The following is a 27167-nucleotide window of genomic DNA, read 5'->3' on the forward strand; positions in this document are numbered from 1 at the left end:
TACCGTCCTCTTGTTTTATTAGGAAGTCTGTTATCAGGTATCCGATGGTGACTTCCCCATGTCTGGAGGTCCAAACAATACTGTAAATATTCTAGAAAGAATCAAGACATGCCATTAAATGTTGTACTAGATAATTCTATGATCCCACATGGTCTGGAAAGAAAGAATCCATTCATCCAGTTAATATTTTTTTCCATTTTTAAGGCAACCACAATCTACAAATATTTCTAGTGAGAAATTATTATTTTTAAAGAAAAGCACTTTTTATTCCTTGCTGGTGAAAAAAATGTATCATATATATTCTGTACTATGAAGAAATCACAAATACACTTTCTTCCGTTCCATTTTCATCCCAAACATATAAAGAATAATCCACAGATTGTTCCTTACATTGCAGAGCTTCATATCAAATGGTATTTCTATGTATAACTAAAAAGACATGCTGACTGTTGTCAGCTCGAACTTATACAAAGTCTCTTTTTCTTTTTCTCAAAATTTTTGAGTTTTACTTTTCTCATTTTACCAGCTTTTTATAAATCTCTTCAGTGAGTATCCAGAATGTGAAGGATAATTAAATTCTAAAGAAACTCAACTCTCCTCTTTTCGAGAAAACACAAGTAATACTACTTCCCTTACCCCTTGGGAACTCTTCTCTGTATTTTAAGAGGGAGGCTGATGTCTGTGGCAGTCATTACTGAGGCTCTTCGCCCGGCACAGTAGGACTGCACTCCTGCTCCTAGCTCACTGGGGCCCTGTGACTGGTCCTGGTCAGCGAGCTGTGAGCAGAAGTGATGTGCATCATCATGGGCCAGAGCATTTGTGTCCTGGTACAGAACTCTCCACAATGACTGCCAACATGTGAGATGTGGCTGCTTTACCCACCTGGCTCCCAGGCAACCCCAAACAGGTACAGAACACAAACAAGAAGTAAACCTTTATCCTTATAAATCACAAAGAATGTAGGGTTCTTTGTGGCTGCAGCAGAATGCTGTTATAAGATCATTCACTGTATCCCAGGTCTGTTCTGACCAATATGGTAACCATGAATCACAAGTAGCCATTTAATTAAAATAAATAAAATTTAAAATTCAGTTCCTCAGTTGCACTAGCCACATTCCAAGTGTTCAGTAGTCATACGTGCCTGACACGTGGCTACCTTCTTGGACAGCACAGGTTAGAACTTTCTGTATAATTCCATCAGACAGCACTGTTCCAGATAGACTGAGGAAAAGAAAAACTCCACAAATTTTACCTTAACTGTACTTATCACTTTTCAAATTACTGTGAAGGGAGTATGGTCTATAGCATCATCAATTGTATTGGATAATGTAAACTCAATACTTAGGTTATTGTTCTAGTGTATTCATACTAGAGGCCCAGCGTGCACGAAATCATGTGCAAGTAGCTCACTTCCGCTCGCCTCAGCTGGCCACCCCACCCATCGCCGCTCGTAGCTTGCACCCCACCCTCTGCCACTAGTAGCTCTCTGCAGCTAGTAGCTCGTGCCACGCCCCACCAGCCACGAGAGCCACTTGCTTGTTTGGTCATGATGGCATGACACCCACAGGCCTTTTATATAAGAGATATATTTTTTCACTTTTTAAGAAAATTTTAAACTACCAGTTCTGTGCTTCTCACCACAAAATCTAAATAGGCCTGCAATGCACAAGCAGTTACCAGATAACCTGTGATATGAAACAACAACCTAGGCCAAAAATCTCCTGTGTGTTTGGAACTTGGAGCTTACTTGAGATAAGGGAGCACCCAGTGGGGACATATGAGATAGATGCAGAGGAGGAGAGAGACAGGGTTGCTGGGATGGAATTTCCTTGACAGTGAACCAAGAGGAAGCGGGGGCGGAGGGCCATCCTTGGAGCAACAATCATTTTAACTTCAATGGCTTTGATCATAACTTCCTTCCCATTGGAATTGGAAATATCCAGGAGATCTAAAGTGCTTGGAGACAACATTAAATTTCTAACTGCTGGTTGTTTGAAATTTTAGCCCATAGTCCTTGCCCATGTTCTAACTGCTCACACATTGCAGGGAAGACTTCAGGTCAGAGACTATAGTCCCAATAGTGACCATACAGAACTATATAATAAATCCTCACATCATCTTACTCTCTGGGACTAGATTTCTTCCAGTTGGATATAACTAAGAAAGAAGGAGGTTACAAATTAACCTGTCACTTTGGTCATTCACGTTTATTAGCTGCTTCTGGACAGACGTTTGTAGCTGCCAATAGTCAAGACATCGATTGAGCGATAGGGCTTCTCCACAGCCTTGCTCCAGAGGCTATGTTACAGTGAAAGATAGCCTCTGGCCAAATTAATCAAACATTTTTAGCAAGCAGTCATATAATCTATTTGGTAAGGTCCCTGAAGCCCCAGATCTCTCTCTCCAGAAAGCTCTTCACCTGTACGTTGGAGGTAAATGCTGCAAGATACTAGAGTAGGATCTAGCTAACCTGGTTAATCAGCCAAGTAGAATCAGTTCCAATTGCACCTCTTATTGGAACTGTGTAGCCTGTGCCTCGGTTTCCTAAGCATAAAATTAGAGTAACAAATAGTTCCCACCTGACAGGTTGTTATAAAAATTAAATGAGCTCGTGCATGCTACCTCATCCTTATAGAAAGCCCCTATTCATTCTGGTACCCAGAGATGCTAAGGTAAGTCAAACATCCTCTGATAATGCTCAAGGAACTGGTTATACTTCTGCAGAAATAAAAGAGATATGTGAAAAATATACTTTTATATAATGAAAGATGGAAAGAATAGTTTAAATTCCACCCACCTCCAAATAAATGATTTTGAAACTGAAAGTGCCCATGCAATTGCACAAAAAATAATTGCTGTGAGTTTAGGAAAGGCTACAACTGTCCTCTTGTTCTAATGGAAATTTTTAACTCCCAGCTCTTAAGTACTTTTCATCAGACCCAAAGGAAAAAAGCTCATCTGACCTTATGAGTCTTATTTTCCAGTCAAGAGGAAATTTTTCAGGTAAGCTTGACTTTAAACTAATCGCACTTAGTCTTTATCCCCCAAAGTTCCCTGATATTTACAAAAGCTAATTCACATTGACTTCTTTCTGACTGCATATTAACCACAGATCAAAGAGAGCTCTGCTATGCAGTCTCAGGAAAAGGCTGGATAGATATCATTTTTAAATTGTCTAGAAAGCTCAAAAATGGAGGGTCCTATTTTCAAGAAAACCAGATAATGAGTTTAGAGAGTGGGAAGTTATCATAGAGAGAGAAGGCCAAACATGAACTACTGAAGACAAGCAGTACCTCTGTTCCCTTTAGAACCTCCATTAAATGGAGAGTAAGGGAATAATATTTTTTAAAGCTATAAACCCTTCAAGGACAGATGAAAAATATCAGAAGCTTGGGAGATGGAAAGTGAGTTAGAGCAGAGAAGCTGAAAGCTGACTTCCTACAAAGGAAGAAGCCAATAGGAAGGCAAGTCAGTTTTGCCCTAAAGAGACTGGAGGAACCAGGTGCCTATGAAGGTAGCCGCAAAGGGAATGCAAGGTATCAATTCACTGATGCAAACCATCTTTTTTTTCTTTTTAAAAAATATTTTTATTTATTTCAGAGAGGAAGGGAGAGATAGAAACATCAATGATGAAAGAGAAGCATTAATCGGCTGCCTTCTGCACACCCCCTACTGGGGTTCGAGCCTGCAACCCGGGCATGTGCCCCTTGACTGGAATCAAATCCAGGATCCTTCAGTCCGCAGGCTGACCCTCTATCCACTGAGCCAAAACAGCTAGGGCTCAAACCAAGATCTTTAAGGTCAAATCAGGTCAAACATCCAACTAGGAGCTCAAGGCAGAGGTAGGATGGGACAATTAGGAGTTAGGACAGAGAAAGGTCCATAGTCCAGGAGGTCATCTGAACACATCAGTAATATCCATGGTCAAAGTGCAGAGAACTGCCTGATCCTAGAAAAGCATTTGTTTGTTCGAGTTTTTAAAGACAGATAAGAGTCTTTAAAGTTAAACTGGTTGTCCAAGGAGCCAAATTGTTCAACTTTCAATAATGCACCCTCTTTATGAATGTCTTATATTCAATTAAAGCATAAGCTCAGTAAATCTCCATTTAAGTCAACTTGCCCCACTTAACCACACTTTTCATTTCCTCTGTAAAATAAATTAACTGATGCCCACACACTTCTGTTCCCATTAACTGAGTTGTATATTTACCAAGCAAGTGTCAATTGGGTTTGTTCTTAAATTTATTTATGTTAGTTCTACTTGTAATTGTAATTATATAATTTAACTAAGTATTATATAAACCAACAAAAATGGGTGCCAAAAAAAAAAGACTAGTTGTTTCTATGGAAACAATTGAGACTAGTGGTCATAGATGGCAGATTGGACACTTGCATTTATCTCCTGTCTCCCAAAACCTCACTAAAATGAAACTAAAGGAACAAAAGGCATAAACCCACAAGAGCACAGAATGAGAGAGGCAGACTTGAATTGACAAAATTTGGCAAAAGAATAATTGGTAATTAATTTTGTTTAAATTTTTCCACTTTGCAAATGTCCACAGAGAAGAAAGCCTCAAAAAGCAGGCTCAGTCCTCTCACAGAACAAGCCAAAAGTAGGGGGATTAGGCCAACCCCCCTCCACCTTCTCCTCTAGCCCACGTGGCCTCTGACAGTCCCTCTCCAGCCTGGCAGGAAATTACACTAGAGAGGCGGTGGACTGGTGGACAACAGGCACAACCGAGGGTGGGAGATGTGGGGGATGGGGGAGCCACATAAAGAGCCTTGAGACTCCAGCCCTCTCCCACTGTGTGGCTGCCAGAGCTCTGACTGCCAAGCAGGACCGGCTACAGAATTTGCAGGGCCAGTGCAGAATGAAAATGCAGGGCTTCTTGTTTTGTTTACTTTTTATTTTATTTTTTAAATATGGAACACTTCACGAATTTACGTGTGATCCTTGCACAGGGGCCATGCTTATCTTCTCTGTATCGTTCCAATTTTAGTATATGTGCTGCCGAAGCGAGCACGGGGCTTCTTGTTTTAAAAAGTATTAAAAATTTCAATATAGTGACAGCAGAGCATTACAACAAATGTGACTTCTCTCTCAATGCGACTACACAAGTTATGCACCCGAGAAGCCACCCCTGTAGCGGCAGATTATTTCTGCACATGCAGGAGATTGGGGGATTTTTTTTTTCTTGGAAAATTAGCCCAGAGAGATGACTCACATATGCAGGAATTTCTCAATAAAACAATCTGATTCTCATAAATTTGTCAATAAGGCTATTTTATGCATTTGGGTGCAATTTTGTGCACATAAAAGATTATTCAGAAACTACTTTGGTTTTTTAAAATTACTATTTTACCTGTTAATGTTGCAAATTTTAAAGCCTAGTTCTTAAGCTTTTAAATTCAATTCCCAGATCTGATTTGATTTATAAACCTACCAAGATGTAATATTCATTTTTTGCTCTAATTAATTCCTTTAAACATTTTTAAGTTGCCTTCATAAATGTAATAAACACATTTCATTTTCATTTCTTCAATTATAACAAAACTTTCCAAGAAAAGTCACTAGCAAACACCTTCTCAAGTAAAATAAGTCTCATAAATAAATTAAATTGTATAAACACGATTGAACTTAACTTCTTTTTAATGGTCCAATACTGTTTATAAATTTAGTAAGAGTTAAACTTTGAATTCCAAATCTAAATCAGTTACACAATATATACATTTTTATTTTTTCAAATTATAAGAGAAACTTCATTTGGAAAGTCACGGAAATAGAAAAGGGGAGCCTGTACTCAGAAAAGGAGTCACAGAGGCACTTAGGAAACCTGGATATTAGGAAAAAGAGGCAGACGAGGGTGCCTGGGGGAAGAAGAGGTGAAAAGTACTCAAGAGAGAGAAAGAATATGCTACAATTTGTACTTTAAATTGGAATTACAAATTAACCTATTCTTTGGTATCCTAACTCTCTTAAACATTAGAAATATGGATAATATCAAACAGTTATTTACCCACGTAAATAAAAGCTCTTGTCCTGGCCAGTTTTGCTTAGTGGTTAGAGTGCCGGCCTGTGGCTGAAGGGTCCCTGGGTTCCATTCCGGTCAAGGGCATGTATCTCGGTTGCAAGCTCAATCCCGGCACCCTGGGTACAGGAGACAACCAATCGATGTGTCTCTCTCACATTGATGTTTCTCTCTCTCTTGCCACCTCCCTCTAAAAAAATCAATGGAAAAAAAATATCATTGGGTGAGGATTAACAAACATAAATAAATAAATAAATAAATAAATAAATAAATAAATAAATCTCTTTATAGTCCTCAATACAATACTTTTGAAGAGTGTGAGAACCACTATTCTAGGTAATGATTTAATCCTAAATATATCAAGGCAGCGTGCTTTAGTTTGAAAATCCCAGGCAGCACCCAAAATGTAACCCATATTACTATTGTCTCCTCTTCCTTTTCTTTGAGCTTCCAAAAATTCCGTTCATACAAAAACATCAGAGAATTTACTGATTTTGTAAGGAAGGTAAATAAGGGAGTTTATATTGATCAGCATTTCACTTGAAAAATCCTCCCAGACCTGTCTCTTCTCCTAGGTCTCTTCTCTTTACTCCCCCTATGCTTTCTTTCTCTTTCTCTCACCCTCTTGCCTCCCCCCTTTTTAGGGCTGTTTAAGTATATCCAAGATTCGGGGGGAGAGTCACTGATATCTATTCCCACTAGAAGATAGAAAGGGATTCTAATTTTTATAAAGTTAAAGAAAAAATTTTACTCACAAAACCACTCATAGGAGAAAAAGAAAAATACATATAGGCAAAAAGAACATTAATAAAAAAAACCCTGATGCTCTTACTCAACCAAAGATAAACACTAATAATATAAAACCCCTTCCAGATTTTTTCGCTGTAGTTATACACATGATTACCTAACTATTATAAAATCAAGGTCTTACTATACACCATGAATAACCCACTCTTCTACTTAATATATTCTAAAAATTTCCATGTCTAATATATCTCTGGATTATTGTTTCCCCAATTTTTTATTTAAAATTTTTTCAAACTTAGGGAAAGTTTGATAGAACAGATCAATAAAGACCCTTACACCCTTTGTGTAGAACTACTGTTGGGAGATGATTCCCTCTGAACATCTTTCCACACAGTTCAGGTCTCTGATCGAAAGCATTTAAAACCAATTCAAGAATGTTTGTATAAGGAGTTGAAGGGGATCAGAATGTGCCACCCCAAAATATGCCACTTTGGCATAAGGACTATTTTAAGCGCTGAAGGCAACTGAGAAACAGCAGATGCAGAAAAAGCTCTCTATCCTCCCCCTATTTGCCTAAAAGCAGGACATAAATTTCCCTTTGTGTGTTCCCCATCTCTCTCTCATACCAGGAAGAACAGAACAACTTGTAATCACCAGACATGACGCCAAACTTCCCAGCCCAGAGAGGCCACCCAGACATCACAAACTTTACTGAAAAATAACCCTTATCTCCCATTAGTTTTCTCCATATATTTATCTTCCCACAATTTACTACCCGTAAAAACCTAAACCCCCTTTCCTTTGTCTTGTCATTTCTTGACCAATTTATGGCTCTTTGTTAAAATGATATACAAGCCTCTGGGTATGACCACCTCTTTGGAGCTTTCCCTTCATTTCTGTGACTCTCTTGTCCCGCCAGAATGCATTTGAACTCAAACTTACTCTCCTATTAATCTCTGTTTTGTCATTTCAATTTGCAGGGCCCCAGGTACCAAAGAAGATAGCGGAAAAGGTTTTTTCCTACCCTACAGAGCTATTCCAGGGTAGTAAAGCTTAGACATATTTCCCTCCCTGGGCCTCTAGTTGTAGAATAAAGGGGGGATAGGCAAGTTACTAACAGTCATTTATAAGATCAAAGTTTCCTAATTTCAGGGTTCCTCTGTTGTAATGTAACCCGTCTGCTATATTACCCTGTATATGGGGCTTAGAAACCAACATAAGATGTTGCTCTGGCAGCTGCTTTTGCCATGACCCAGACTTACACACACACACACACAATATTCACGAGACAAAATTGCACCCTGAAGGCTCCAGCCGTGCCCTGCTTCCCTTCCTGGGAAACTCCACACTCCACCCACCTCAGTCAGCCCTGGCCTAAGCTCATCCATCTCCCACGATGTTCAAAAGAAGAGGACAGTTCCTGATTGAGAGGCCTGGTGCAGAAGCCAGCTCCCCCATTACAGGCAACTGGCACTTGGGTGGGATGGAGAGAACACCCCGAGGCTGTTCTTCAGAAGGAAAGCTACAAGAATTGGCAGCTATGGTCTCCAGGGACAAATATCTGGACCCTGCTGCCAAAAAATGTTTGTGTGGGGAGGGGGGAGGGATGGGGGAGGATAACTTGTTAGCTTGCAAGTAAAGTAAAAATCTCAGACCTTTCATAGTTTCTAACTTCATCACATCATTTTGCCACATTTGCTCTTTGTTCACAATTTCTCCCTTATTCTTGTGTTGTCTGTTACACACACATATATTCTTTTTGCTGAATCATTTGAAAGTAAGTTTCTGCAAAATCATTTTAATGTCTGAATAGTATCCTATTTTAAGTCTTATCATAATTTAACCTGTCTGTACTACTACTGAACATTTAGATTGTTTCCAACAGTTTGATATTGTAACAAACTGTGATGAGCTTTTATACTAAATATTTTTTCATGTTCTAAATTCTTTTTTTTTTTTCCTTTTTTTTTTTTTTTTTTAAGAGAGGAAGGGAGAGAACAATGTGAGAAAGAAACAGCAATTGGTTGCCTCCCATATGTGCTCCAACCCAGGATCAAACCCACAAACTAGGTATGTGTCCTGACTGGGAATCAAACCTGCAAACTTTTGAAGTACAGGACAACATTCCAATCAACTGAGCCACTGTGGCAGGGCTACACTGAATTTTAAGTTGATTTCCAACTGACAGAATTTTACCTCCTTTTTCAGTTTATATTGAAAGGAAAAATTATTCAGTTTAATTAATCAAAGAAGCTTTTAGATAAATGATTATTTGCTCTGCAAAATGACTTATTTCCTTTGCAATTTCCACCTCTCACTGATCACTGCCTGCAATTTGAGTACCCCCACTTGTTCTTTTTTTAAAAAAAATAAATCTTTATTGTTCAGATTATTACAGATGTTCCTCTTTTTTCCCCCCATAGCTCCCTTCTACCTGATTCCGCGCCCCGCAACCACATTCCCTTACCCCCCGCCACTGTCCTCATCCATCGATGTAAGATTTTTGTCCAATCTCTTCCCACATTCCTCACACCCCTCCCCCCAAGAATTGTCAGTCCACTCCCTTTCTATGCCCCTGATTCTATTATATTCACCAGTTTATTCTGTTCATCAGATTTTTTATTGACTTAATTTTTAGATTCACTTGTTGATATATATGTATTTGTTGTCACTTTGTTGTTCATAATTTTTATCTTTACCTTTTTCTTCTTCTTCCTCTTCTTAAAGAATACCCTTCAGCATTTCATATAATCCTAGTTTGGTGGTGATGAACTCCTTTAGCTTTTTCTTATCTGTGAAGCTCTTTATCTGCCCTTCAATTCTGAATGATAGCTTTGCTGGGTAGCGTAATCTTGGTTGTAGGTTCTTGCTATTCATCACTTTGAATATTTCTTGCCACTCCCTTCTGGCCTCCATAGTTTCTGTTGAGAAATCAGCTGACAGTCGTATGGGTACTCCCTTGTAGGTAACTAACTGTTTTTCTCTTGCTGTTTTTAATATTCTATACCTTTTGCTCTTGGCATTTTAATTATGATGTGTCTTGGTGTGGTCCTCTTTGGATTCCTTTTGTTTGGGGTTCTCTGCACTTCCTGGACTTGTAAGTCTATTTCTTCCACCAGGTAGGGTAAGTTTTCTGTTATTATTTCTTCTAATAGGTTTTCAATATTTTGCTCTCTCTCTTCTTCTCATACCCCCATAATTCAGATGTTGGTACACTTGAAGTTGTCTCAGAGGCTTCTTACACTATCTTCATATTTTTGGATTCTTTTTTTCTTTTTGTTTCTCTGGTTGGGTGTTTTTTGCTTCCTCATATTTCAATTCTTTGGTTTGATTCTTGGGGTCCTCTAGTCTACTGTTGGATTTCTGTATATTATTCTTTATTTCAGACAGTGTATGCTTAATTTCTGACTGGTCCTTTTCCATTTTTTTTTTGGCATTCTCATTAAGATCCTTGAAGGTCTCACTAAATTCCTTGGAGGTCTCACTAAGTTTCTCGATGGTTTGTAGAAAATTCTTGAGTAACCTTATAACTATGGTTTTGAACTCTATATCCAGTAGTTTGCTTTCCTCCATTTCTTTCATTTGTGACATGTTTCTTTGTCTCCGCATTTTGGCTGCTTCCCTGTGTTGATGGAGTGGCTTTGTGTGGTAGGTGACCTATAGGGCCCAGTGGCTCAGCCTCCCCAATCACCTGAGGTGAACACTCTTGGTGCACCCCTTTGTGGGCTGGGTGCACAGTCTTGTAGTTAAGCCTTGATTGCTGTTGGTACACTGGGAGGAATTGATCTCCAGGCCAATTGGCAGTGAGGATCAGCTGTGTCTATAATGGAAGAACTGCTGTGCTGGAGATACCCTTATGGGGCAGGACTTGTTTCAGTGGGGCTTTGGTGCTCACTGAGTCTGCCTCTTGAGTGTGTCACTTATATATGTGAGGAGTTGAAATCTGGTGTCGTCTCACACTGACCACTAAGTACACTGGCTCCTGATCTCCAATGGGGTGCAAGTCAGCTACTGCCTGAGGCCACCCAGCAGGAGCTATAGCAAGATCTGCAGATTTCTCCTCTTTGTTTGGGGTTTGGAAGTTTTGGAGCTGTCTGACCCAGCTGTAGTTTGTTAGGTTAAGCTGCGAAAGGGCAGGCCATTCATATGCAAAAGCTGCTGCACACAGTTTGGGTGGGTTTGTAAATTGGTTGGGGCAGGGTCTCAGGGAATCACCAGGGTGTGGCAAACAGTGATGGCTGCCAGTCAGCCGTCTCTGCATCTCCACGTTTCCGTGTCCCGCATCCCAGCGCAGTAAATAATGACTCCTGTGAGCACCTCTGTGAGAAAGCCACCCTCACTTTCCTACCCGATGCCAGACAGTCCAGTTTCTCCCCGTAGGACTTTGGGTCCCCAGAGTCTCACCGGAAACTAGAGTTCAGAGCAGTCGGGAGCTTGTATCTCCCTTCCAATTGGAAAAAACAGCGCACCCAGTCACCAGCCCAATTCGCGCGCCTCCGTACCTCTGCTTTTCCACGCCTCTGAACCTCCTATCTGGTCTCAATGCGCTTTTTTCTTTCCTTCTAGTTGTAGAACTTCTACTCAGCCAGCTTTCCTGTGGTTCTGGGTGATAGCCGTTTTGTCTTTTAGTTGTAGTTTTGGTGTGGTTGTGAGAGGCAGCACATACAGGTGTTTACCTTATGCTGCCATCTTGTTGTTGTTTTTTTCCCCCCCACTTGCTCTTTAAAGAAGTGAGGAAGGCCCTAGCCTGTTTGGCTTAGTGGACTGAGTGCTGGCCTGTAGACTGGGCCGTGGGTTCTATTCTGGTGAAGGAGACAACCGATTGACAGAATCAATGTGTCTCTCTCACATCGATGTTTCTCTCTGTTTCTCGCCCTCCCTTTCACTCTCTCTAAAAAAATCATTGGAAAATATCCTTGGGTGAGGATTAACATCATAAAAAAAAAAAAAAAAAAACAAAGTCAGGAAAATAAGGCAACAGGATCTCTACACAATCTGTAGGGCCTTAGCGGATGAGACCCCCACAATTGTTTAGTGCCTGTGTCTCAATCTCTAGATGTCTTATGGCTCTAAATACCACCATCCCCTGGTGAGTCTCAAATCTCCAACTCTTCTCCCTTGAACCTCAATGTCTAAATCTAATTGTCCATGCAACTTCTCCCCTTTGATGTCTAATAAAGACTTCAAACTTAATATGTAAAACAAAAATCCCGATTTCTTTCTTCAAAACCTTTTCTTCTACAACCCAATTCTTCCAAGTTGTTCACAATGTTTGTCACACTCCACAGCTAATGTATTCACAAATCTTATCATCTCTACGTCTAAAATATGTCCAGAATTCAGTTCTGTTTTCATCACCTCAATCACTACCACTATGGCGTGGATTACGGCAGTCACTTCCTGGTATCACTTTTCACACCCAATCCATTCACCTAGCTCCCTCTGCATCATCTCAGGGAGACCCCGGACTTGCCTCTTTCATTGAGTGCCACGAACCCCAGTGCCACCTCCCAGACACTCCATAAATACTTGCTGAAATAAATAGTTTATATCACCACAGACGCATTCATCCGTTTAAGGAGATGGTTGGGTGTGTGAAAATGGATGGGAGGGGACTTTGACAAATGTTTAAAACCCTGAGACAAAGCGGTGGATGGACATTGGGGTCAACTGGTTGATGCAGTTTGCACCAGCCGTCAGTCAGGTTTCCCTCGCAGGCAGGTTTTCCATGCGAGCCAGCATCCCTCCGTTTGGGGCCGCTGTGGGTGTGAAAATTCGGGCTCCACTCCACACCTCGCCCTCCTCGCAGCTCGGCCACCGGGAGCCCACGCGCCTTGGGGCTGGAGGAGGCACTTGGCGCTCTGCAGGCCCTCGCGGACCTCACGGATCCCTGGCCACACGGTGACTCTAACCGGATAGGAGGGAGGAGCACACTTCTGGCTGACATCCTCTGCTGGAACTTAAACCCCAAAGGCAGGGAAGACACCTTAGGACACAGTCTTCAACCTGGCTACCGCTTCAGGGGCGGAGAGCACCGGGCAGAGTGCTATTCCCGGGCAGCCTCCTGACTCTATATGGCAGGCTCCTCCAAGGCTACATAGACGTGAAGATCGGGTCGTTGGGAGAAGTCCAGGTAAGAAGACAACGAAAGCATCATTTTCTTGATCCAACATTCCAACATGTAGGCGGAAGTTACGGATGAGAGAATAGGCAGAGAAGACAGAGCATCCCGAGGGCAGAAACAACGAGCACTGACCCGGGAGGCCGAAGGCGACGGGGACCTAGCCCAAGATGGCGCCCGAGGTTAGTAGCGGGCGCGGGAAAGAGGCGGTGATTGCCCTGATCCAAGATGGCGGTAGCGATGGAGGCGAACCGACGGGCAGGGAGCGCTGGAGCGTCTTTGCCCTCCTCCAAGATGGCGGCCGCCGTGGGCGCGGTCCCTGGCCCCGCCCCGCGGCCTCAGCCCCGCCCCCCGCCCCTCCCACCGCCTCCTCGCAGGGCCGAGGCCGGGCGGGCGGTGGTGCTCTCGCTGAGAGCGAGCTCCGGGCACTTGACATGGCGGCAGCGGCGGCGACTGCAGCGACCAAGGGGAATGGGGGCGGCGGCGGGGCCCGGGCCGGGGCCGGCGAGGCCAGCGGCGCGCGGAAGAAGAGGGGCCCGGGGCCTTTGGCCACGGCGTACCTGGTCATCTACAATGTGGTGATGACGGCGGGGTGAGGCTGGGGCTCGGGGAGGCGGGGAGCGAGCCTGGCCGGCGAGGGGCTCTGCGGCGGGCGGAGCGGCCGGGCCCGGCCCACCGTGCACGGCGCAGCCTGGCGGCCCGGGACCCGGCACCTGGGCGCCGGGGACTGCCGAGCGCCAAACGGCCCGGCGCTGCCCCGACTCCCGCCTGGGCGGGGGCCCAGCGAGTTCCCAGGCAGCGGGTGCGCCCCGAGCTGGAGTTCGGGGCCCCCACGGGGCGCGGGGCAGGCTGCCCGGGCGCAGGTCCGTGGGCCTCGGAGGCCCGGTGGGCTGGTCACCTCCAGGTGTGGGGGGCGGTGTGCAGGGCGACCCTGCGGCGCCGAGAGCCCGGGCGGCCGGGCGCGGACGGCGAGCTGTTTCCCCCGAGGGGGTGGAGAGAGCTGAGGCTGCCGAGTGACCCTATCTTTAGGCGGCTGTTTTCAAAACCCAGGCTGAGCCCTCTGTCATCTGAAAGAACGGGAAAGCTTTCAAAGTTTATGGACCAGTGACGGGAGCAGAGCTGTGCTCCAGACGGGTGTAGACCTCTGCAGGCTGGATTGGGGTGGGGAAGGCGCTGGAGGTGGAAGGCAGAGCTGCTGGGGAGGCGGGGAACCGACCCACCGAACGGTTTACTTCCTCTCCTTTCTCCCGCGTGTCGGTCCATTCCTGTCACGGCGACGGTTTGGTTCTAGTTCTGACACTAACTAGTTGTGCAACCTTGGATAAATTACTTTATTTCTCGTGGCCTCCGTTTTGTTCACCTGCAAAAACTAAAGAGTTGGGCTCTCCCAGGTTCCTCCACGTCTTTGATCCCAAGATTTTTGGTGAGGTGGATCACGGGATCAGACTATTGGTTACATATTTTTAAATTTGATTCATATGTAAAACATTTTCCTTAACCTTTTTATTATGAAATTTTCAAACATACAGGAAACTTGAAAGAACTGTATAGTGAACATCCATTTTTATTTATTTTTGCAATGGGGGGGGGTGCAAAATTTAAAATAGACAGTGTCCCAAATAAAGTATGCACACTAATAGCCGATAGCTCAATTTTGAAAATGAAATGTATTTTAATAAACACTGCTTTTATAATTATTCAAAGTGTGCGTATACATTTTTGGACACCCTATATACAGCGCATACAGTGAAAATCTTCCCTCTCAGCCTTCCCTTCCACCCAGACCCCCTCCCTGGGAGCAGCTTACTCTGTGTATCCTTCACATGCTGATATAAGTAAAAATGTACACGTATTTCCCCCCTTCCCCACGCCCATTTTAAAACACAAATGCTAATGTCGTATTAACATATTAACATCTTGGGAAGATCATGGGCTCTATTGCTAGTATTAGAAATGGCCAGTGTTGCAACCTGGGCTCAGAGAAGTTGTGACTTGCTTGACTTGCTTGAGGTCACTGAACTAGTTTGTGTTAGATCTGGATCTAGAACACAGGCCAATGAAGAAATATTACAGATGCAAGTTTTCTTTGTCACATAAATGGTCACAGTGATTTTAAGACTATTCAGAACTCTGTGTATTTATATTTATATGTAAAATCCTTGCCTTAGCCAAGGGCATTGATGAGAACATTGGACCTGGAGAGGGATTTTACGGTACATTGGGAAAGAAGAAATTAAGTCATTACTCCTGGACAGTGAATGTAGAGAAGGGGATGGAGCGTAAGGAGTGATATCTAGGAAGAGAAATTAGAACTGTGAGAGTACGGTAAGCTTTTTTCATTAGGTACAGCATGACACCATTAAGGAGTTCATTTTTTTTCTTTTACAGACTTTTGATGTCTTTGTATGACATTTTGTAGAAATAACATACAATACTGCAACACATAGTTGAGATTTTACATATAAAGGTAAATCTATTACTGCCTTCAAGGACACATACCTTAATAAAGGTCTTTTCATTTTATTATGGAACTTAAATGAAAAAATTTCTGGGCCTGAGAAATTTATTTTTTTGAAAAGGACAGCAGAACAGAAATGTAACATTTACAGTTACACACACCTAAGTGCTTTCCTGTTTTGCTTTTGGTATTGATTTGGATTTCTTCAATGAATTGATTTTGGGAAATTCAAACTAAAAAAAACCTTTTATTCTTTAAAAATATTTAACATATCCTTATTTCATTTGCGATTTAAAAAGGATAGATTTTAAGATATGGGTATGTTCCAGTGAGATACTTGTAAAAATGACTTAAAACATCTTCTCCCCACCCATTATTACTACACAATCCATTTAAATTTTTCCTTTAACACTTTTTTCCCCCCCCTCTTGTCTTAGACTCTTTGGCACTTACTTTGACTGCTCAGGGACTAATTTAGCTTATTCCCTTCATTTTGGCCTTGTTCTCAACAGGCAAGGTTGCAAAAAAAACCGAGCTCCAGATGGGTGAGGTGCCATTGTGCTTTTGCAGAGCACTCTTGGTATGCTGCAACATTTCTGTTGGCATTTAAGAGTTATAGTTTATAAAACGCACAATTGGCATTTGAGAAGTATAGTTGATAAACCCAGGACACTGATTCTTGAAGTCACCTCTAGCAATATCTGTTGTTACCACATCTTCCTATTGCCTTAAATCCTAATTACCTTTATTTATTTTTTTCTGATTGCTCTTTTTTCTCTTTTTCTTAGATGGCTTGTTATAGCAGTTGGTCTGGTGAGAGCATACCTGGCTAAGGGTAGCTATCATAGCCTTTATTATTCCATTGAAAAGCCTTTGAAATTCTTCCAAACTGGAGCCTTATTGGAGGTAGGTCCTGAGATTTGTTGTTGTTGTTGATTTCTATTCTTATAAAAGAAAAAACATGCTACTAAATTATAGTGAAGTAGCCATATCTGTTGGATTTGCTTTAAATTTTGAAGACTTGCCTTATAGTGTACTATAATGGTGATTCCTAGACCATAGTCTAGATAAAATACAATCTCATTTAACTTGTATTACCTGGAATCTATTTTACTTTCTACTTCTGTTGGAAGTCAAATGAAACAAGCTTATACTGGGTTTTTTTTTAAGCTTCTAGGGACATCTGAGGGAAGTGTTAGCAAACTCAGATACTTTCAGGGGCAGGCATATAATGGAAGCAGGAAATTGTTGGTTATAGAATGTTGGGAGTGGTAGATGTAAGAAATAGTAGAACCTGTTTAAAGTCATCCAATGTAAAAAAATTTTTAACAAAAACTTATTAATTTTCCTGTATTAAAGGTAATGTATCTGCAATCCTGTCACGTGGGGTCAGTATAGGATTTTGGAGCTGCAAGTGACAGAAATCCAATTCAAAGTATTTTAAGCAAAAAAGGAATTTACCAGTTTTTGTGGTTGATAAAGATATAGGTTTAACTTACAAAAATCAAAGGAACCAGCTCAGCAGTGAGAACCAAGGATTTGATGTTGCCACATTGATGTTGCCACACTTTTCCTCTCTCTCTCTCTCTCTCTCTCTCTCTCTCTCTCTCTCTCTCTCTCTCTCTCTTCTCTCTCTGTGTATCTCTATTTCTTGTTGAATGTTGGTCTTAGACTCTCCTACTGCACACTACCTTCTCCAAATGGTAGGAAACAGGGATGGGGTTTATTTTCACAGCATCTGTGTCACAGTTCTAGGAAAGGATTCTGGTTGGCCTTGCTTAGACCAGTCGCTCTTGCCAGCGATTAGGCAGGTCTAGGAAAGGGGAAATGGGGATAGCTTTGGGCACACAAAGTCAATAGCTACCAGAAGTTTATTATGGTGAAAAACCTGGTTGAAGAGATCTGGTATTTCATTTCATTTTACTTAGCCTACAGGGCAAGCCCATTTTAACATTTGGAAGGATATTTAAGAAAACATTTACTTCCATGAAATAGATGTGATACCTCAACCTCTCACCCTCTCATTTGTAAGCAGAAAACTGTAGTTTTTGTTCTTTCCTCTCAGGAGGCAGAGAGATTTCAATACTGTCTATACTTACACATTTTTGGTAGATGGTATGATGAAATGAGTTCCAACTGGAGTCGGAGTGCCCGTATTCTAAGTATTCTAAGTCATTTACTGCTTGTTCATCCCATTTTCTCATTTGTAAAATAATTAGGTTAAAGTAGATTTCCAGAGCTCCTTCCTGCCCAAATAGTTTGAGTCTGGGGAAACCAGCATATCCTAGTGTGGGCCATTTTTTGAACTTAGAGTCTTGAATTTTTTTGGAATGGGGCAATAGTAATTGAGTAGTGCTTTGTCTTCCAGAGCTTTGGTCAATACAATATTGTCAGGCTATAAAGAAGCAAATTTGGGATCAAAACCATCAGAAACTGACTCAGTCCTTAATACAGTAAGAAGTTGGAATACTTTGCCTTGGCCAGTGTGGCTCAGTTGGTTGGAGTGTTGTCCTGTACACTGAAAAGTCATGGGTTCGATTCCCAGTCAGGGTACATACCCAGGTTGCGGTTTCGATCCCTAGTCAGGGTACATGTGAAGTTTCTCTCCCTCCTTCTACCTTCCTTGCTCTAACGTCAATAAATATATATCCTTGGATGAGGATTAAAAAAAAAAGTTGGAATACTTTAATAATTTAAAGGGGATTCTATCTCTGTAAGACTTTATAATATTGGAGATATTATTTTAAAAATATAAATATATCTTAGGAAAGGTGGTGACATTAAATAGTGTGATACAAAATCCACTCAGGAATCAAATCTTAGACTTTGAAGGATTAATCCAGGGCTATCCCTATTGAATTTTAAACAGGGATTTAAGGAAATAATTTGTATTTTTGGTTTCACCTCTGTTATTCCCACTGAGAAGCAAATAGGTGGCAAATCCTGGGTTTGATTTTTGGGAAAAGAACTCTGCATAATGAAGTGAAGATTCCCAGGAATATGCAGAGAATTAGCAGTGATTGCAGGAGACTCCTCAGCCTGCGGCAACAAAGGAGGCTTAGTAAAACTACACTTCCTGTGTTGTCGCTTGAGGAGTGTTATATTGTCCCCCCAACTTACATTGTACAATAATTACATGTGCATAGTATTTAAAGATGAGTTATCCTTATGGGAACTATTAGTGCTTGACAGTATAGCTTGTTTACAGGCGGAGAAAATGAATGCAGGGTGGTCAGCTACTCATTATGTCACTACGCTGAATATTTAGAAGGTTCTGTGTGTGTTTGCTTGAAAAGCAAATAGAGATTACTTGTTCTCCAGGAACTTCAAATCTTAGGAAAATATAGCACTGCCTTTTAAAGATTTTGAAACATTTACCAAGCAAGTGCAAATGGGCATGTAGTGGTGTTATACAAAAAGACAATTTGGTTTCTGAGGAAATTATATGATTTTTTTTTTTGCAAAATGCGTGCAAAGATATATTGATTTGGTGTAACAATAATATAGCTTTTCTAATTTTTTTGTTCATAGTCATCTAAGAATGTCTTGAGTATTTTTTTATAGAAAACTTTTTCAAATTATTCCAAGGGTGATAATTTAAATAAGTATGTGTTTGAGTCGCTGTAATGGGTGCTGTGGATGTTGAGCCTTTGCTAATAAAAAGCTTAAAATCCTATTGGGTAGATGATTATAATAGGTCCCTTGGCTAGAAATTACAGAAACCTCCTTAACTAACTTATACAATAAAGGAGATTTATGATAAGATATAGGATGTTCCATGGAATCCAAGGGCAGGGATGCCACTGGGCCCTAGGAATGGCCTGCAGTCAGGGACTGGAGCACATAGGGAACCCAGGAGTTCTGGCTCAGTCCCTTACCTCTGCTATTCTCGCTCTCTTTGTCTCTAATTCTTTCTTGTCTTCTTGCAGACTAGTTTTTTTGGTTTCTTAGTCTACATGGCAGACAATGGTAACAGAAAAGCCCCTGAGATTGCAGTTCCTGCAATCAAGAGAGCAGCTAGTTGGAAACTGAATCTTACCCCAATTCCACATTCCCAATGAAGGGCCTAATTTATCCAGCTTGAATCAGGAGCTTATTCCTGGACCAATCACATGCATACAGGAGCAAGGTTACATTAATTATATAGAAGTTGGAAAGGATGGGCAATTTCTATAAAAGGGGTGTTAGGTGGAAAGCCCAAGCAGTATTTACAAAGTACTGAGATACAATACAAGGAAGATGATAGTGTATGCGATGATTTATAAATTGACAGAAAGTAAAATATTGATAATCTGTGGGCCAAGAGATCAATGTGTGAACAAATACAGTGTGTGTTACACTGAGTATTGAGTAATTCTGAGGTCTAATTAACATAGGTAGCAAAAATATATTTAAAGATGCCATCATGTATAATCAAAGTGAGATGTCTCTGTACCATAAAATGAATGAATTACTGGTACATGTTATAACATGGGTGAATCTTGAAAACGTGCTATGTGAAAGGAAGAAGCCAGACACAAAAAGCCACATTGTGAAATTCCATTTATATGAAATGTCCAGAATAGGCAAATCCATAGAGACAGAAAGTAGCTTGTTGGTTGCCAGGAGTTGTGGGGAGTGACTGCTAATGGGTACAGGATTTCTTTTTAAGGTGATGAAAATATTCTTGAATTGGATAGTGGTGACAATTGTACAACCTGGTGAACTTACTAAAAGACACCAAAATGTACACTTTAACTGGATGATTTTTATGGTCTATAAATTCTATCTCAGACTTTTAAAAATGCCATCTACACTAATAATATAGTAAGATGCAAATTGACTGTACCTTCGTGACGCCCACCAGCCAATCAGGAGTGAGTATGCAAAATAATCCAACAAAGATGGCAGTTTAATTTGCATACGCAGGTGCTGAGTGGCCGGGGGTGGGGCAGGATGCTTGCATCATCGCCATGGCGACAACACATGCGTTCCGCATTGCCCCAGCCGCTCTGGGCCTCTGGGCAACGTGGGAAGGCAGAAAGGCGGCTCCGGGTTGGAGCGAAAAGGCGGCTCCGGCCAGAGTGAAGGCGGTGCCGGCAGTCAGGGGAAGGAAGGCCCATTCTTGCACGAATCTTGGTGCATCAGGCCTCTAGTCTACACTAATAAAAGAGAAACATGCAAATTGACCATACCTCCACTACACTTACAAGCCATGCCCAGCAGCCAATCAGGAACCAGTATGCAAATTAACCCAACCAAGATGGCTGTGGCCACTGAGCGAGCAGGAGGCTTGGGTTTCCCCGGCAATGGAGGAAGCCAAGCTTCCCGCCCACTCTGGCCAGCCCTGGCCTCCACTCAAGGCTACAAAGTTTCAATTATAGAAGATAAATAAATCCCAACTAAAATGGTGGCAGCCACGGAGCTGGAGAGAGCAGGAGGCTTGAGTTGCCCCCAGCGATGGAGGAAGCCAAGCTTCCCGCAGCCCTGGCCTGCCCTGGCCTCCTCTCAAGGCTACAAAGTTTCAATTATAGAAGATAAATAAATCCCAGATACCAGGGCCTCTGCTTGGGTCGCCGGGGGGCATGGTTGGCCTGCAAACCATCACAGGCCCCTCCCCCAGGCCGCCCCACACCCCAAGGGAACCCCCACCCTGATCCAGGACACCCTTCAGGGCAAACCAGCCGGCCCCCACCCATGCACCAGGCCTCTAGCCTATCTAATAAAAGAGTAATATGCAAATTGACCATCATTCCAACACAAGATGGCTGCCCCCATGTGGACACAAGATGGCTGCCACAAGATGGCAAGCAGGGGAGGGCAGTTGGAAGGGACCAGGCCTGCAAGGGAGAGCAGTTGTGGGCGATCAGGCCAGCAGGGGAGGGCAGTTGGGAGGGACCAGGCCTGCAAGGAAGGGCAGTTGGAGGCGATCAAGACTGCAGGGGAGGGCAGTTAGGGGTGACCAGGCTGGCAGAGGAGGGAAATTGGGGGCACCCAGGCCTGTGGGGAAGGGCACTTGGGGGGCGGACCCAGGCCTGCAGGGGAGGGCAGTTAGGGGCAATCAGGCTGGCAGGGGAGCAGTTAGGCATCAATCAGGCTGGCAGGGGAGTGGTTAGGAGGTTATCAGGCTGGTAGATAGAAGCAGTTAGGGGCAACCAGGAAATCAGGCAGGTGAGCAGTTGTGAGCCAGCAGTCCTGGATTGTGACCGGGATCGGGCCTAAACGGGCAGTTGGACATCCCTCGAGGGGTTCCAGGTTGGAGAGGGTGCAGGCTGGGCTGAGGGACATTCCCCTGCCCCCCCCTCCCCGTGCATGAATTTCATGCACCGGGCCTCTAGTTCATCTATAATGACCTATAATGATAAGTTTTCTTTTTACTTCATTCTTATTTTGGATTCATGATATTCAGGGGTAAGGACAGATTCTTTCTTATGTTTTCAGCTTTGTTAGAGTAGAGTGAAAATTTAGAAATTAGTAGATTGATGCTACATTATGTCAGTTTAAATTTATTTTTGAGAGAATTCAGACTTCTGAATATGTTTAGTTAACATAAGACCGTAATCGTAGCAGACACTTTCAAATACTTATGATTGGATGTGCCTCTGATTGACAGCCCTTACCCACCCCAGGTCTTCACCCCCTATTGCCCCTGTGTCCATGGGCTATGCATATGAGTATTTAAGTTCTTTGGTTTATCTCTTCTCTTCTTCCCAACCCCCACCCCGTGGTATGTTAGTCTGTTCATGCCTCGATGCTTTGGGTCTTATTTTGTTGGTCAATATGTGTGTGTTTTTTGATTCCGCAAATAAGTGAGATCATGTGATATTTGTCTTTCTCAGAACTACCTTTTTATTCTGAAGACTTTATTTGAGAAAACAGACCTCAAAGAGAGATTTCTGAAAAGCCAGCAGAGCAAGTCATAATGGAAATAGCTAACACAGGCAGGAATGACAACAAACCTAGACAAACCAGCTTCAAAAACAACATGAAAACCAGAGGGAAAATAGAACTTGGGTATAATTAATAAGTGTCACAACACTAGAAGGGAAAGGGGAGCCTGTGGGAAACAGGAGCCCACCCACACAGGCCTCACTCTTGACAACTGAGGTTCATAGAAGCAAATTGTTATGGTATTAAAAGAGGTAAGAAGTTAGTGGCTATAGAAAGGAATGTGCTGAAATTTAAGAAGAACTAAAAATATTGATGGTGGCAGTCCGGGCAGGAAGGGAGGCCTCAGTGAAGAGAGATAGGTGATACTGAATATTCAAGAAAAGCAGGAGTTTCCAGTTATGGTCTCAGATGAAGTAGGTTACAGAGCGGAAGCCACTGGGAATTTTCAGTTCACCATTGAAATGTAAAAGAGAACATTACAAAATAGTAGTGCCAAGCACATCAGAGATATTGTGTATTGGTGGAATTTGAACAACAGAAAAATAAAATAAATAGAAAAGTAGTGAAACTCAATAGACTAGTAACGCAATATAACCAGTGTATCTCGAAAACAGATTGAGGGCATGCAGACTGTCAATTAGTAAGGCTACCAGAAGAAGACAAGGTTGGAATGTATAATTCATAAGTAATCGGGGAAAATTATAGAAAACCTTTCTGAACTGAAAGACACTATGGTTATTAAGAGCATGTAGAGTTCCACATAGGAGCTGTTTTTGAAGAAAAGAAATCCCTTCCCTTTCTAGGCACCTATTTGTTAAATTTTTAAACTTAAAACAAAGATAAGTGATTTCTAGCAAAAAAAGAGAAGATCTTAAAATGTAATAGTAAAACACTTTGGACCCTTGGACTTTAAAGAATTAAAAAATCCACAAGAAGCCAGGAGGAAGCATTAGTTTTCTAGTAACAGACCATGCAATTTCCTACAGATGGAGACATTTTTAAAACACCCACAAAAAGTAATGGAACTTTGAAAGAACCTTATCAAAGGATATTTAACTGTTATATAATAAAGAATTAAAATTAACCGAGTCTTGAGCACTGTCCAGTGGAACTTTCTGCAGTGGTAACATTCCAAATTTGTGCTGTCTGTTAACAGGAGCCACTAGTCATATGTGGCTATTGAGCCTTTGAAATGTGGCTGGTGGGATAGAGAAACTTTGATTTTATTTATTTTTAATTTAAATTTAAACAGGCACATGGTATTGGTGGAATCTGAACAACAGAACAGCTGGGCAATACAGCTTTAGACCATGGTACATATTGGAAGGTGTCCACATGGAATTTCATGAGATATTTCAGCATTTATCAGGGTAGAATGAAGTGTAAAGAATGATAGTAAGTGAGCAAAGTAAGACCAATCTAACAATGAAAGATTTTTTAGAAAAGATGTTTCTGAATAACCTATTGTGGTAAGTGGCATTCAGTATTGTTGAGGTTAAAATTTAAAATTAGCTTATTGCTAGTAGGTGAAATGTAAGGGTTCCAAAGGAGAGAACTGGGGAGGGGGTTGGGAAAGGTCAATGGGGGAAAAGGGGACATACGTAATATTTTAACAATAAAGATTTAAGACAAAAAGAGGAGGGAACTGTTTACACAATTTCAAGAGAGATTTTGACTCTGGCAAGTCTTCTAAGTTTTTTTTCCAATGAAATATGCTTAGTTTAGTTCAGTGATTCTCAATGGATCTCATCAAGAGCAGTCCCACCCTCCAGAGTGCACTTTGGAAAATTGTGAAGGTATTTTGATCACCACAATAGATAGGGATGCTGCTAGATATCCTACAATGCCTAAGACTGTCCAACTCAGTGAAGATTCGTTCTGCATCCCCGCCCCCCTCCCCGACTTTGTATATTCTCCCCAGGCTAACCCCTCTAAAGATATAAATTGATAGTCTTGTAGTACATATTAATACTAAAACATCTTCATGAAAAGTTAAAAAGCTTATTAAGTTAGAAGATGGTTGTTGTCTTCGTTTCCTATTGCTGCATAACAAAATAGTACAAACTTAGCAACTTAAACAACACTCATTTATTATTAGCCCATGGTTCAGTAGGTCAGGAGGCTGGGTTCTCTGCTCAGGATCTTGCAAGACAGAAATCAAGGTGTCAGCCAGGCTGACTCAGGGGGCTTTAGGAAGAATCTGTGTCTCAACACATTTAGCTTGTTGGCAGAATCCTGTTCCTTGTGGTTATAGTCTGAAGTCCCCACTTCCTTGCTGGCTGTCAGCTAGAGAAGGTCATCTTAGCTCCTAGAAGCTGCTTTCCAGTCTTTGCATATGGCCCCCTCCATCTTTGAAGCCAACAATGGCTCATAGAATCCTTCTTGTTCAGAATATCTCTGAATTCCCCTTCTGCCACCAGCTGGAGAAAGCGCTGCTTAAAAAGGGATCACATAGTAGGGTCAGGCCTACCCATATAATCTCCATACCTTAAAATCAGTTGATTTGGGACTTCAATTTCATTTGCCAAATACCTAGATTAGTGTTTAATTGCATAACTAAGGAACAGGAATCTTGGGGAATTATCTTTAGAATTCTGCCTACCACAGCTGGTATGAAGAGGGAACCTAAATGAAATAAAGGTGTCATCTCCAAATAATTGAGTAATTTGCTCACTCGGCACATTCTGTTCTGTAGGTATTATAGCATTTCCAGCTTGCTTATTTAGTTGAAAAGGATTTCAGTGCAATAGTGTTGTTATTGCAAACGCAATGGAACACTGAAAATATGTAACAGGAGATTTGAGGTTCCTGTTCAGATTTTAGTTATTAAGTTAGTGGAGACAGTCGGGTCTTACTGGATTTCTCTAATATGGACTATTTTAGTAATATTTCTTATTACTGCCTTTTGGGGGATCGCTGTAGTTTTTATGTTTTATCCTAAAGCTATCCCCAACCTATTATTCAACTACTTTTCTTGCCTCTTGCGTTACTGGTTGTTGGTTGTTTTCTAATCTATCTTCTATTCCTTATTACACCAATCAAGGAAAATGGATTCCAAGGTCTTTTTACAAACTAGACAGATTGAATATCTCAGCAGGATTTCAAAGCAGAAGGATGTTTTCTATGATAGTTGCTTTTTACCCCATCCCATGATATAACCTATGGGATTATATACCACACTTATAAATGAATAAGACCTAGCTGATTTGCAATAATATTGTACTTCCTCATTTTCTCTACTTTGGTATTTATCTTGGCATATTATTCCACTTCACTTAAAATTACTTCCGTATTTTCATTATTATCTCTTTTAAAAAATTTTTATTGATTTTAAAGAGAGAGGAAGGGGAGGAGAAAAAGAGAAACATGGATTTGTTATTCCACTTATCCATGCATTCATTGGTTGATTCTTATATTTGCCCTGACCGGGGATTGAACCCACAACCTTGGCATACTGGAACAACGCTCTACCAACTGAGCTACCCAACCAGAACTATCCTATATAATAAAAGCCTAATATTCTAAGTGTCCGGTCGTCCAGTTGGCCATTCAACCAATCAAAACGTATTGTGCTAATGATATGCTAAGGCCACTCAACTGCTCGCTATGACGTGCACTGACCACCAGGGGGCAGACAGTCGACTGGTCAACCAGTCACTATGACATGCACTGACCGCCAGGTGGCAGATGCTCTGACGGGTAGGTTAGCTTGCTGCTGGGGTCCAGCCTATCAGGACTGAGTGAGACGGGCCAGACACACCCTGGAGCCCTCCCGTGGTCCTTCCCCGACTGGCCAACCTCCCTGTCCCTCCCTTGCCCTGATCGTGCACCAGTGGGGGCCCTTGGCCTGGTCTGCGCCCTCTCGCAATCTGGAACCCCTCAGGGCATGTCAGAGAACTGGTGGAATGACCGGTCACTATGGTGCGCACTGACCACCAGGGGGCAGAAGCTCAATGCAGGAGCTTCCCCTGGTGGTCAGTGTGCCCCCACAGTGGGATTACCGCTCAGTCAGAAGCCAGGATCACGGCTGGCGAGTGCAGCGGCAGTGGCAGGAGCCTCTCCCACCTCAGCAGCAGCGCTAAGGATGTCCGACTGACAGGTTAGGCCCGCTCCCCAAGCAGGCCTAAGCTGTCAGTCGGACATCCCCCAAGGGCTCCCGGACTGCGAGAGGGTACAGGCTAGGCTGAGGGACCTCCCCCTCACCCCGCCCCAAGTGCATGAATTTCGTGCACCAGGCCTCTAGTTTTACTCTATTTTTGCAAAGTGGTTTCTGATATTTTTAAATTTAAACTTATTCATTATAAGTTGGTATATATATCTGACTGCTTCATTATGTCATACGTTGTCCCCAAATATTTATATGGTGAAATACATATTTTAAAAAATAAATTACTTTCTTTTTTATTTCTTCTTTACAAATCAGTTAGAACATTGTATTTTTCTGAAATTTTTTGTGTGGGTAGGTTATATCATCTATGAATTGCACTTCAGGTTAGTAAAGGAGGCATTATAAAATATATGTGATTAAAAAGGGGAGATTGGGTTTAATAGGAGTAAGACCCACTGATTCATCATGTAAAGAAAACATGATAGCCCTTAAGCACTATATATACCGTTCATACAAAGTCTTATTGTTAATCAGCAGCCTGGATGTCTTGCCACTCACATGGATAGAATAAATTTTCAAGTATGCTTCCATTCCTCATTTTGATAATCTACGTATATCTTTTCACTTTCTTCAACTTTGCAGCAGGAGGTTCAGCTCATCTCGTGATATTCATACATTTGAGATTCTTAGCAGTGTTTTCTTTAGGAAAAGATTATAAGATTTGCAGAATAGTAATTCTTTTCTCTTATTAGTTATAAACAAATTCATGCAGCCTGATTTTTAAATCTAAGCTTTCCCCACAATGCTCCCCAAAAAACAACTTAGTGAAATATC

The 27167-nt window shown here is 41.9% G+C and overlaps 1 protein-coding gene across 2 annotated transcripts in view; it reads left to right on the forward strand.

The window, feature by feature from the left end:
* The first annotated feature begins 13285 nt into the window (after nucleotides 1-13285).
* HACD2 (3-hydroxyacyl-CoA dehydratase 2) overlaps nucleotides 13286-27167 on the forward strand; it is an 86877-nt gene continuing 72995 nt past the window's right edge. Inside the window, exons 1-2 of one of the 2 annotated variants that reach the window (XM_079766813.1) lie at nucleotides 13286-13489; nucleotides 16144-16261. In XM_079766813.1, the coding sequence (XP_079622939.1) occupies nucleotides 13332-13489; nucleotides 16144-16261 (276 nt within the window). In that variant the 5' untranslated portion in view covers nucleotides 13286-13331. Of the gene's footprint in view, nucleotides 13490-16143; nucleotides 16281-27167 lie in introns of those variants that run through there. The other variant, XM_079766814.1, reaches the window with a different exon arrangement.

The sequence above is a fragment of the Cnephaeus nilssonii genome, assembly GCF_951640355.1.
Source record: "Cnephaeus nilssonii genome assembly, chromosome: 3".
Lineage (NCBI taxonomy): Eukaryota > Metazoa > Chordata > Mammalia > Chiroptera > Vespertilionidae > Cnephaeus > Cnephaeus nilssonii.